A 12,479-nucleotide genomic window follows, 5' to 3' on the forward strand; every position below is an offset into this window, starting at 1 on the left:
AAACCACGTAAAGTTACAAATAATGGCACATCTGATTACTTATCATGTAATTAATGTCAATTCAGCATTTACACTTTTCGAAAAGTGGATATAAGACTATGAAAATGTCAAAAGCCATTCACCTTAAAGCCGGTGGGAGTTTTCAGGTAACAGTGTTTGCCACTGAATCTACACAATTTAAGCACTAGATATTCTAATGTTATTTATCCTTCATTTAACCGTCACGATGCTGTCAGTAGTGTGTTTACCATCACTAAAGAGCATGCATTCACCGATATGAAACTAATATTGCAGCTCATGAAAAGACCGTTATTGCTATTAAGATGACGTATGCAAATAATAAGTTATATAAAGTTATATAAAATAGCATCTGTGCAAAATCAGACACCACCCGTGAGAACAGCAGTTATTACAGTTAACTCAGTTCATCTCATTCATGTCAAGCAGTGTGTGCAGGGCAGTCGAGCACATGCAGATTTTTGTTTATTTGTTAGTTTTGAATAGAGTTGATTTCAAATACAATACATCTGTTAATATAAAACGTGTAGTAATCATAATTTTTGGTGGGTGCGACTAAATTTTGTCTGGTGTACCTACATTTTTGAAGTCAGGAGCACTGGTGCTACCAAGAAAAAAAAGGTTAATTTCAAGCCCTGTCATACTTCAGCCTCCATATCAAAGTTCCTGAAAGCAAAGAAGGTCAAGATGCTCCAGGATTGGCCAGCCCAGTCACCAGGAATAAACATTATTGAGCATGTCTAGGGTAAGATGAAGGATGAGGCATTGAATATGAATCCAAAGAATCTTAATGAATCTTAATGCAAGAACGTTTTCTTTGCCATTTCAGATGACGGTATTAATAAGTTATGAGTCATAGCAGAGATGTATGGATGCAGTCCTTCAAGCTCTTTTTCATCTTTTTTTGTCTGGTAGCCTACAAAATATTTTCTGTTACGTAAACTGTATATTGTAAAACACTATTCTAGCATAGTATAAGCCGGATACATTATTAAATCAAGTTCATAAACTGTCTAATTTTGATCTCCACAGTGAATCTGGTTTATTATGTAATGAAGGCCCCCACAAAAAAAGCATATCCCCTCATGCACAATGTCAGTAGGAAAAAAGCATGCCGCTTTGCATTAGCATGAAGCAAATTAGAATGGAGATCAATATTCTATGACTCTGACAAAAGGGAATGTTTGCAGACTAATCTATTCTTGCTGAAGTCGAATGATTTTGAAGAATGTGTTTCATATTAAAGCCATAATAATAAGACATGAGAGAGTTCTGCATGAATTCTGAGGTTTATGAGAAACCACAAAGCAGTGGGCAAACTCAAGTGCTCCATCAAAAACTTAGCAAGTAAATCTTCAGCACACTACAAATTATGGAAATATTATTCATTTATTCACATCTAATTGAGTCTCGTTTTTGAATTACCACTGCTCCTCACTCAATGTGTTAAAAGCAATAGAGTGAAATGGAGAGCGGAGTTGTACGCTGATTGGTCTGGTTCCCTTGGGTAATCGTCATACTGAGGTCTTCTGTACACTTGCTAACTCTGAAACGTGACTTCCCTGGCAACTTGATGTGACTGAATGACCTGAAGCTTGTCGGGGCAAACGGGAAAATTGTACTTCGGAATGCTGATGTGTATAACTGCATATCTAATAATCACAAACCTCTATGTCACAAGTTGGAATCGTTTATAATGGTTTGATTTTCATAAACATCTTTGCTAGGTCTTTGCAACAACCTGTAAAAGTAAACAAAACTGTATCATTATAGCCAAATAATGTGGCATAATGGATTTAAATCTGTAACATAAATCTTTAAAAGACTTGCAATTTAGTAAATATATATACATGATTACCACATAATGTTTAACATTTTCCTTAACAACCTTCAACAAATGAACAGTTCCTTTTGATAAATATGTACACAAGAGTCTCAATCAAGTGTCTTGGATCCATGAAATAATCAGCAATTGAAAATCACTTAAAATTGAAAACAATAGTAAAAGTTCCATTTTTTTTTAATTTTATTTAATCTTTATTCCATGTTTTAGTTTTCCATATCTATTCAAAACTATATTACTTTCATTCTTTGCTTGAATATAGATGATAGTTACAAAATTACCTCAATACAATACTATTTTCCACATTAAAAATGCAAATATCACAATGTTTGATCAATAATAATGCAAACATTACACTAAATTATTGCCTAAACCTTCCGGACACATTTATTGTGCACTTTTATTACAATTATTGTCACCTCTATAGCTGCTTATCAATAGAAACGTCACAATAATCATATGACTAAAAGCCACTATCGATCCCATTCACAGTCAGTTGTGCATGTGTTTATAACAGACTCCATGTGAAATCTAGAGGACTACAGAAGGATGAATGTGAAAAGCTGTTTTTATGGGCTCGTGAATGACAGGGAGTATGGACTAAGAGCATCCCTGCAGTGGCCTTTCATACTTTATTTACAGGCGCCGTCAGTCATGTCTTACTTTGAGAAGTACAGACACCCAAAGTGACGACTCTTTGACTGGCACTCGCTATTGCTGTAGGACAACCAAAGCTTGTGTGAAAAATGGAACAGTATGTTCAGCACTATATGTACCCATGACTGCACTACTGTATACTATGCTGACAACATGTACACCTGATGTCATTTGAAGATGTATCTCTCATTTGAAGTCAACCTAAATATTTGCTGATTATTGTCTTAATAAGCTTACTGTAGGTGCCGATATGTTGCTGTTTGTAGATAAAGCCTAGCACTAATGTTGTTTACAGTTTCAGTTTCAAAAGCAGAACACATGTTTAAATGTAGGAAAAGTGCCTACTTGTGTGTCTTATGGTGCAAAAATATAACATATGTGCTCCAATCTAATGCTGATGTACCGTCACTCATATTCCAAGGAAATAATGTCTGGCCCCTCATTTTGGATGCTTTTCATAATCTGGCCCCATATCAAAATAACTGATGGACAAAGTAAGTGAACTGCTGTCAGGAGAAAAATACGAATTTTAACATCTTCCTCAGCTTGCAAAAACAGTAGAGACCTTCTGTATACAGGAATGAACAGATATTTGGGAGAACTGAATGAAATTTTCTTTGATTTTAGTAACAATATCTTCATTTATGTTCATCTGACTTTATAAAAGACTGATAAACCTTAATTCAGATACTGCTGAATTACTGCTGTGGTGGGTAAACGGACAGCAGCGTAGGGATAGTGAAGTATAGGGTTAAGCAGAGAAAATAAATGACATTTGAGCTGAGAAATGAATGCAAACTCACACACGTGCACATGTACACACAAGCAAGATGAATGAACTACAGACAGCACAGTCACAGCACATCTGCCAAGGCCTTGGTGGACTCAAGTTAATCACAAGGGCAAACCTGCCACATTAATTAGCATTTTCAATTCATATAGCACTTCCAAAACTATTAATCTGCTTTTACAAGAAATCATACACCAACATAATCTAAACCTAAAGTACAGCTTAATCTGAAGTACATTCAAATAACAGTACAGATAAAAAGGACATTAACCGTTAGTTTTTATTAATTCTTTACTATAAGCCTGAAGACAAAAAAAGCTAAATATGAACTGAACAACTATCAATAAATTAATTAATTTATGTAAACAACATTGATCATAACCCTAATATACAGTAACCTAGACCTAATGATTCAAGAATGCAAATATTTCACACAGAATTTCAAAATCCTGTCATGAAAACAGAAGTATCTGTGTAATGTGACATGTCACAAAATTTGGCAAATACTGGATGAATAAATCAAGTCAAAATGTCTACTAAACGAAATAATTGCATGGACTCCTGTCAATAAATGTCAAACCGATAAAAGATGGGAGAAAGTATGAAGAAAAACTCTTTAAAACAATCAATGATCTATGCTAAGCTAAGCTAAAAGTGCTCCATCCAGAGCTGAAGATTGACCGAATGGATTAAACAATGGCAAAATCAACTGTTTAAGGGCCTACTCACACTATGCCAGCCGAACCGTGCCCAAGCCTGTTTACCTGATCGTTAAAGAAGTGTGAGTGCTCTGAATCGGGCTCAAGCGCGGTTCACTTGGGCTTTTGCGTGTTATGCTTGTGTGTAAGTGCAAAAGTGCCTGAGTCCTGAAAGCGAGACGTGACTTTTAAAGGACTGTTTAATACAGATGTATTAATCATTCTAACTGTTTAATGAACGCAAACTGTCGTAGTTTATTAAAGACCCTTTCACTGCACCTTCAGCAAACCTCCTTATTCCTGCAGCAGGAGGACTTCATGACTGTTTATGAGTGTCAAAAGTGGCTGATCTGTTCGGCGAAATATTTGACTGCATGTCACTGCATATCAAACGACTACAGCGATATAACTAAAGAAATGTCCACTGTGCTGAGTGAAAGCACTTACTGAACAGCTCATCATCCATGACGTAAGCATGCCCATGCCCGAATACGAGTGTGGGCCGTCGGGGGAGACGGGAGGGGGGACAAGCGTGCTTTGGGCTGATTCAAGGCAACTGTTCATAGTGAGAGTACGCCCTAAGTCTAGGGGAGTTGTACAATGAGTTTATTTTTAAAAAGTGGAATGTTACAATAGTCCTGGATCAGTTCATAAGAAATGACCATATTAGACACCAAATAGTTTGTTTTTGCAGTAATTCTCTTTTTACATCCGACAATAGCTTTCTGGTTAACCAGCACCAGCAAAATTGTCACATGTGTGATGTGGGTCTATTTTAACCTGAGCCCACCAAGGCGTCTTGCTTCCAACAATAACACAAAACCTTTCTTGAGGTCGTCATCTTGGAGCAGCGAAGCAGAAATCTACCCCTTCTGAAGAGGAGAAGCATGCAAGAAAGAAAAACATGAGAATAAAAATAAGAAAAGCAGGTAAAGCATGCAAAGAAATGAGAATAAAAATAATAGAAGCAGGAAAAGCATGTAAAAGCAAGACATGGATTCTATGTTTATGAACACACACATGGCACAATAACAAAAAAATAAATGAATAAGCTAAACAATTAAGGATGACACTACAAAAGTGAGTGAAAAGAAGTTTAGTTACGTTCAGAGGAAGAAGTTTAAAGGAAGCAGTCACTGACTTGAGAACACTATTGGTTTCAAAGCACTGTCAATCCTATTGTTGCCAAAATCATTGGTTTCATACCCTGTAAGTGCACTTGTTCACACTGAAAATACGATTCCACTTATCCAAAAAGGTCTATTCATCTTTCCATCGGAAGCTGCAAAATTGAGATTATGACAGGAATTCAATGCTGCAGCAACAAATAGTGCAATCATGTGAAGCACTAGCAGGAGGAGAGAATTGCTTGTTGTTTAGCCCCATGGGTAAATATAGAATCTGTTATATAGAACATATAAAATAAAAAAGCTGTTTTCTCTGAGGCTTTCTCTGCTGCTGCAGGACTGAAGCAAAGCTGAGTTTGCTTGACATACATACTTTGCGTCTATTTTTCTCAATGCCGGAAGGGCATCCTAGTAAAGAGCAGAAAAGTTCATTTATTATCAAACAATTAAATGTTTTTATGGTGTAAAAAGAAATGTCATGTGATGATATTTTGTTATAAAATACCAACAGATATTGAAATTACACAATACTTGATTTCTTGCACACCAAATCAGATTTTTCAACTAGTTCTGATTTTAAAAACTTACATGTTAAAATAATAGAATATATTCATGATCAAATAAATGCACCACCGGTAAACACAAGGAACTTTCTTAAGAATTGAAGAGCCAAAAACATTTGAAAGATAGTATGCAAGCATTATAAGTGCTTACAAAGTTGAAAACACTAAAATATTACATTAGTAAACTGTCTAAATGTTAAGCAACATTTTGCCCTTTTCTAAAACACTTTAACACTATAAACAATTCAACCAGATGACTTGACAGATCTATTTGGAAGAATGCATTATTTTATAGGTTTTAATATATCAACCTTCCTATTTAACAAAAAGAAACTGTGTTAACATGTACTCAGAAGCATTAAACCTTTAAATGATATACCGTTGTCAGGATTAGATTGGGATTTAAAAACAAACATAGTTCTTGCATCTAGATGCTTTAAGCTTTATATTTGCAAGATAACATGGTTAAAAGTCTCAATCAATCTACAGTCTACAATCTACAATCAAAAACAGTTTTTCATATTTTGTTAACCATAAAGGTTTTGTTTGTTTTAATTATCTATGCTTTTCTACAGTATCTGAGAGAGCTTAATGTGCTGCAATTTAGGACACATGCAATTACAAAAAACACTAGCAAATTAAGAAAAGATCTTCATCTGTTTGACAGCATGCGTGTTGCAAATGCATACACATAAAAAAATGTGCTCCCATAGCAATGCTGGTACTGAGACTTTATTTTGCAGTCTTATAAAATATTTTATATTTTCCAATTAGTAAATAATGAGCATAAATGATCGTCTCTTCAGCACAAAACTGGCAGAAGTGTCAGCCTCATTCCAGGCATCATTCAGAGCTACAGAAACCCATGTGACCTGATGCCCGTGTGGCCTGTGAATGCGACACAGAGAAAATGACATTACTGCTCTACATCTTTAATCACTGTCACGCTTTACAGGTTTAGCGAGTAGCAATGGCTTCAGCGTCATGCACCACAACTTTAATACTGGGCCACAAAGCCTGAGGAGAGCTTGCATTTCAGAGGAGTTAATAAAAAAAAAGAGTGTCCTGTTATTTGTCAGGAAAAAACACCAAACTGGTATATAGTCCAGGGAAATGTTAGTTCGTCCACATTTTAAGCGTGCCACCAGTAAGGCTATGGTGAACGTGACTCCAGGGGAATCAGCTGGAGATTTAACTGCTGTCAGGCTGGGCTCTAATGATCCTGTGCTCAACTTTTTCAAGAAGCAACAGCCTAATTTTATCTCTTGTGGCAAAAGGGATGCATTTAATTGGGACAGGAAAAGCCAGACACTTAGAACTCAAATAGTATATGGTTTATCTTGGCATGTTGTCTGTTTAAAGGGATAGTTCACCCAAAAATGAAAATGCTGCAATTTTTCATCAACTCTTATGTACATACACATCTTTCCTCAAAACACCAATGAAGACATATATGGTTTGGGTGAGAATTATACACTTGGTTTTAGTTGAGCTAGTGTTGAATATATTTCTCTATAAATGTCAATAGCCATATTCATGTGGACTATATATAATTTGTATAACATCTTATAATCTTGAATATTTGGAATGGAATTTTAATGAATGAAGGGACAAATCTCCTAGGTTTCAAATAAATAGAAAAAAAATTATATTGTTATTTATGTTTTAAACATATAAAAGGCTCAAAACAACAGGAAAGTGAGTAACTGATGAGAGGCCTGTATTTTTGTTTTGAAAACTATTCATTTAAATAAATTTTCTCTGCTGTAAAAATATCTGTTGATGGATTGTATTTCATATTTGGTGCTGGCAGCTCTTTTATTTGTAAATCCTGTTATTCCTGTTTTATATATTGTCTTTAGCTATAGCTCTAGATGTCAATTTGTTGAATAGTTAATTGCTTCAAATGTACTTTATAACCATTAGTAAACTGAAAATGCATAAGAGATACTAGCCCCGATGTCACAATGAAACATAACTATTTTATGTTTTGTCAGTTTAGTGACTCACACTGAAAAAAGTGTTGCATGCAGAACTGTTGCAAACAATTTGTTTGTGTTGAATTTAAACAAACAAATTAAGTTTAATAATGTTCAACTTAATTTGTTTGTTTAAATTCAACAAAAATAAATTGTTTACAACCACTTAACGTAAAAAATTGAGTAAATCCAAGGAATCACCTCTGTATAATTTTTTTCAGTGCATTTGTAAGAGTTCAGTTAAATGAAAAAGTATGATTTTTAAAAGGAGGCATGGTACCAAAATCCACCCTTAAACCTATTTGTCGTTGGGGGATAAGCAAATTGTACTATATTGTATGAATGAGATTGTACGAACTGCCGTAAAATAGTTTTGAAAATACAGGTTATTTAACTTCTTTTTTATTTCACAGTGTAGTAATGATATAATGCGTCTTTATATTTACAACAAAATACTAAATTTAAACAAACTAAGATGTTATTTTTTTTGGCCAATATGAGTAAAATCAATGGGGTCAGTGCTGTTTAGATCCCTTGTTTGGTTATACAGAGTTCAACAGCCTTTATATAAAAAAAAAAAAATGTACTAAAATTTCTTGCATTACACTTTTTTGAATCTATGTGCAATTAAAGGTTATTTAGAATTATGTTTAGAATGGGAGGATACACTATAAAAATGCAAAGTTCAACACAAATCGGTTAGGTTAACGTAACAAACTTAAGTGGATTGAACTTAAAAAATGTTTTCCCAATATCTTTTCCTGAATTGGGTTGTTTAAGATAATAATCAAACTTACTTTCACCTTGTGTCATTTTTATCTCTTTTTTTTTTGCATAAAACAGAGCTTAAACAATAAAAACCCTGTAAGTAAACCTCTGCATCTCACATCTAGTATTTATTCCCAATGTGCTGCTTCTCATTGCAGCATACAGTAAACATGTGCATGAATAATTCAGCAGCTCAGAAAATGGTAATGTCTGTAGATGAGGGTCAAGCACTGGATCAGCATGAAGCTGTAAGACGGCAACTTGTAGAACCTTTGCTTCCAACAGTCAATCATAAAACTATAGCCTATATAAAACTATGGGCTTTCTCAGTTATTACAGTATTTTACTATTTAAAATTAAATTAAATTATAAAATTAAATTATAAAATAAAATAATATACAATTTAATTCAATTAAATTTAATTCAATTAAAATAAATTAAATGTGCTATTCCCACCTTATAACAATTCTGTTTAAAAATAAGTTTTTTTTAATGAAACCTTCTGCCTACTCTATACATTTGTCTCAAAAATCTTAATAAAAATTGCCCATGTGAATCAGTCAGTCTACATACAGTACAAAGGCCACATCAAATCTGCTCCTGTGAAATAATAAGCCTCTCAAATCTACAAATTAACCAAAAAAATATCTTCATATGTATTTCTGCATCTTTATAGCCATTTAAAACGCAAGGACAAAAAAGCAACCAACTACAAACCCACACAGCTGCCAGATTCCATATGAATATTATGAGTTCCCCTTCTAATAAATGTGGTGATGTTCAAAGTTGAGTTCACACGAGTGTCATCAGAATAAAAGTAGAGTAGAAATTCTTATTCTAAACCCACTGACTGAACGTAGTGTTAAATCATTCATAACCGGATTTTCACCATCCGGCGGTTCACGGGTTCACATTTGTAATCTGTAGCGAGAAAGGTTTGCATCTGGAAAGCACTATACTAACTGGATCAAAACACGTCCACCTGCGCATCTATAAATAGCTCAGTGTAAAATGAAAAATTCAAAGTATAGCGCTTGTTGAATTATTGAAATTAAAAGGCTAAACGCTATGGTGACTGAAGGGTGCTTTGATTATCCAGTCACTCTCTGAGAACAGAAAGGAATGGCTTTGCTGGCTAATGCATTAATATTCCTTGTGTTTTTAATGCAAGACTATCCTCACTAAATCATCTTCTCCCAAAGATTTAATATAATATAGAGTGACAAGGCTCCCAATGCTATATCTAATGCATTGGGTTTCTACTGCGCTAATCTTTGAAGCACGCATTCAATATCAAGTGTAGAGTTTTGCTTTGAAATCTCTTGGGGATCCAAAAAGACATCAAGAATTGGAAGCATTAATATATGATCATACATTTTTAATTCAATGTGCTGATAAAAGGGTTTGTTTTGATTGGAACAGTTGGCAATCGGTTAGCGACTCTGCTTTACCATGAACCGCCAACGCTTTTGAATATGCACATAATTAACAGTGCTAAGGACAAATCCCTCTCATAAAAATTGGTGGCTTGAGGATTTGGTGGATTGTTTGATCTGTGAATGTTTATTTCAGAAAGCAGGAAAATTGGTATAATTGTAGACACCAGATATTTTATCTACGTCTTTTTGAGATCATCTGTAATCAAGGGATGAAAACTTCTAATCAACAATAGGTCAGATCCAGAACCAACCGAAAGATGATCACACACAAACAAACATTGCTTATGAAGTCAGAACGTGGACATATAAAAGACCTGAGCTGGTTTGGGGTTTTACCCAGATAAGTTTGCATTTAGTTTGAGCACACTCTGAGTTGTCGAGCTCAAAAATGGCAGGTTGGTTTTGATCGGGTTTTGTTGTCATGGTAACTTACTCTACATAGCTAACCTGGCTCCAGAGCATGTTTTTATTATAGACCAATCAACTTTGAGTAAAAGAACTTTAAACGTTTTAATTAAAGGTTGTAAATGAATTTAAAAAATACACTGAGACTGATGGATGGAAGGCCATGCAGAAGACACCGGCAGAGGCAGGTGCAGCTTAACTAGTGTATTCACCATTGATCTCCATTGTGTTAAGGTATGTTTTTATTCTAACAAGTTCATTATTATGATTAAGTCTATTTATTTATTAATAATATTAAATTAATTAGGATATTAACCATGGAAACTTTAATGTAATAAAGAAAAAATCTCACTCAATTTTTTTTTCTGCATGTATAACCTACTCATGTAAAATGAGCTTAAACAACACAATTCTTTAGATTTTTTTGGGACAACTTAACTGTTTTATGTTTAATCCACTTAAATGTGTTAACCTTATTGATTTGTGTTGGGACAACCTAAATGAACTTTGTGGAACCCTGCATTTTTGGTATATTTACCCTTGGCGCATGGCCCTTAATTTAATTTGGTTTTTATAACAAAAAGTTTGTGCACCCCTGCAATAAAGCCTCTCCCAGCCCTTGAGCTTAAAAGCATTTTTCAGTGAATTTCTATTCTTTTGTTGCTAATAATGTATTTTTATGAATTATAATTATTTAAAATACATTTGAAGTTTTCAGAAAAACCTCTAAAGGCCGTCTGAAATTTTCTTCAAAATTCACCATTTTTATTAGGCTCCTGTGTGTGGGTTCAGTAATTTCACTTTTATGGCAAAGAATATATTCTTTTCATGGTTTTTAAAACAAAATATCTCAACATAAACATCAGAGTCGGAGAAAAATGCTAATTTTTGATAGAAAAATTACAGAATTATTACAATATTAGTAGACTGTCTGCTTAATATCTGTTGATACTGCTCCTTCAACAGACATTTAACTGACTATGAGAAACATTGCAAGTACATGTCAACTTACACTAACCCTAACCCCAACCTAACAGTCTACTTATAATCTAATGAGAATTAGTTGCAATATAACTTAAATTCAACAAACGGACCATTAAAATAAAGTGTGACCGAATATACTGCCTTCAAAATCCGATAGAAAAATTACAGAAGGCACTAAAAGGTTTTTGCATCTAAACTCCTCATTTAAATACTATATATATTTAACAATTCTAAATAATATCAGATTTAGTTTTGAATTAAAATTTACATTTAAATATTTACATATAAATGTGCTTTAACATATAAAAGTATTTGAGTTGTTTGTCAACCTGCATTACTAAAATCAGTCCATTAATTTGCATGGATATTATCCAAATAAATGTTCTTTAAGTTGCCTTAAATAGTTTTTATTCCTGCATTGTAAATGTGTTTGTATAATACATAATATTGTGACATTATACATTATATATTTTTTATTTAATAACATCTTAATCTTTAACAAAGAATTTAATTTCTGACTCTGTTGTTTGAAATTACTCAAAAACTGACACTCTTAACACACTTGGCTGTTTGCTGCACATATTCAGTTGCATGTAATGACAAATTGTTGGTTAAACACCAAGTTTATATCAAATGTTAAACCACTTAACCTGCTCTGAATCAGGCTGGATTTGTTTGGTTTGTCAACTTTCTCTGCAACCCACAGTTTGTTCAACTTGTTTTGTGCAAAAAGCCTAGAACACTGCATTTTTTTCTGTTTTTGGGCACGTCAGGCTTGTAGGCCTCATGCTGAGAGAAACTTGACAGCTTCTGTTTTGCTCATTTTTAACATTTAACAAGACAACCAAACAATTTTGCCTGGGATCTCTGAATGATGCTGCAAAACAATAGGCCTTATTCCCCCAGAGTAACAGCAATGCAAACTGGGTAACCAGCAGTGCCAAAATAGCTTTGAGTGAGGAAATGACTGAAATGTGTGTTATTTACAGAGAGGGATTGGAAACTTCAGTGATGCTCAGATTTAGGAAGCAGATTTGAGTCACAAATCACTTGATTTCTGATTTGACATGAAAAGAGCAACCAACAAAATAAAAAAAAAAAAGTTTTTGAATAAGGTATACAGAAAACTTTCTAGATTAAGACTTGTGAACAACTGTTCCAGTCCTGTCAGAATCAGATATCATTGCTGTATCTATCCAACATTTTCC

The 12,479-nt window shown here is 34.0% G+C and overlaps 1 protein-coding gene across 28 annotated transcripts in view; it reads right to left on the reverse strand.

Annotated features, from left to right (window-relative positions):
• Positions 1-12,479, reverse strand: part of ppfia2 (PTPRF interacting protein alpha 2) — a 340,251-nt gene that overhangs the window by 126,350 nt on the left and 201,422 nt on the right. The window contains exon 2 of one of the 28 annotated variants that reach the window (XM_087247262.1): positions 4,830-4,878. The exons of the other annotated variants lie outside the window; for them this stretch is intronic. Coding sequence (XP_087103388.1) covers positions 4,830-4,847 — 18 coding nt within the window. The 5' untranslated portion in view covers positions 4,848-4,878. The remainder of the gene's footprint in view (positions 1-4,829; positions 4,879-12,479) is intronic. 28 annotated transcript variants of the gene reach the window in all.

Source organism: Danio rerio, chromosome 4 (genome assembly GCF_052040795.2).
Source record: "Danio rerio strain M-AB ecotype USA chromosome 4, GRCz13ab, whole genome shotgun sequence".
In the NCBI taxonomy this organism is placed as follows: Eukaryota; Metazoa; Chordata; class Actinopteri; order Cypriniformes; family Danionidae; genus Danio; species Danio rerio.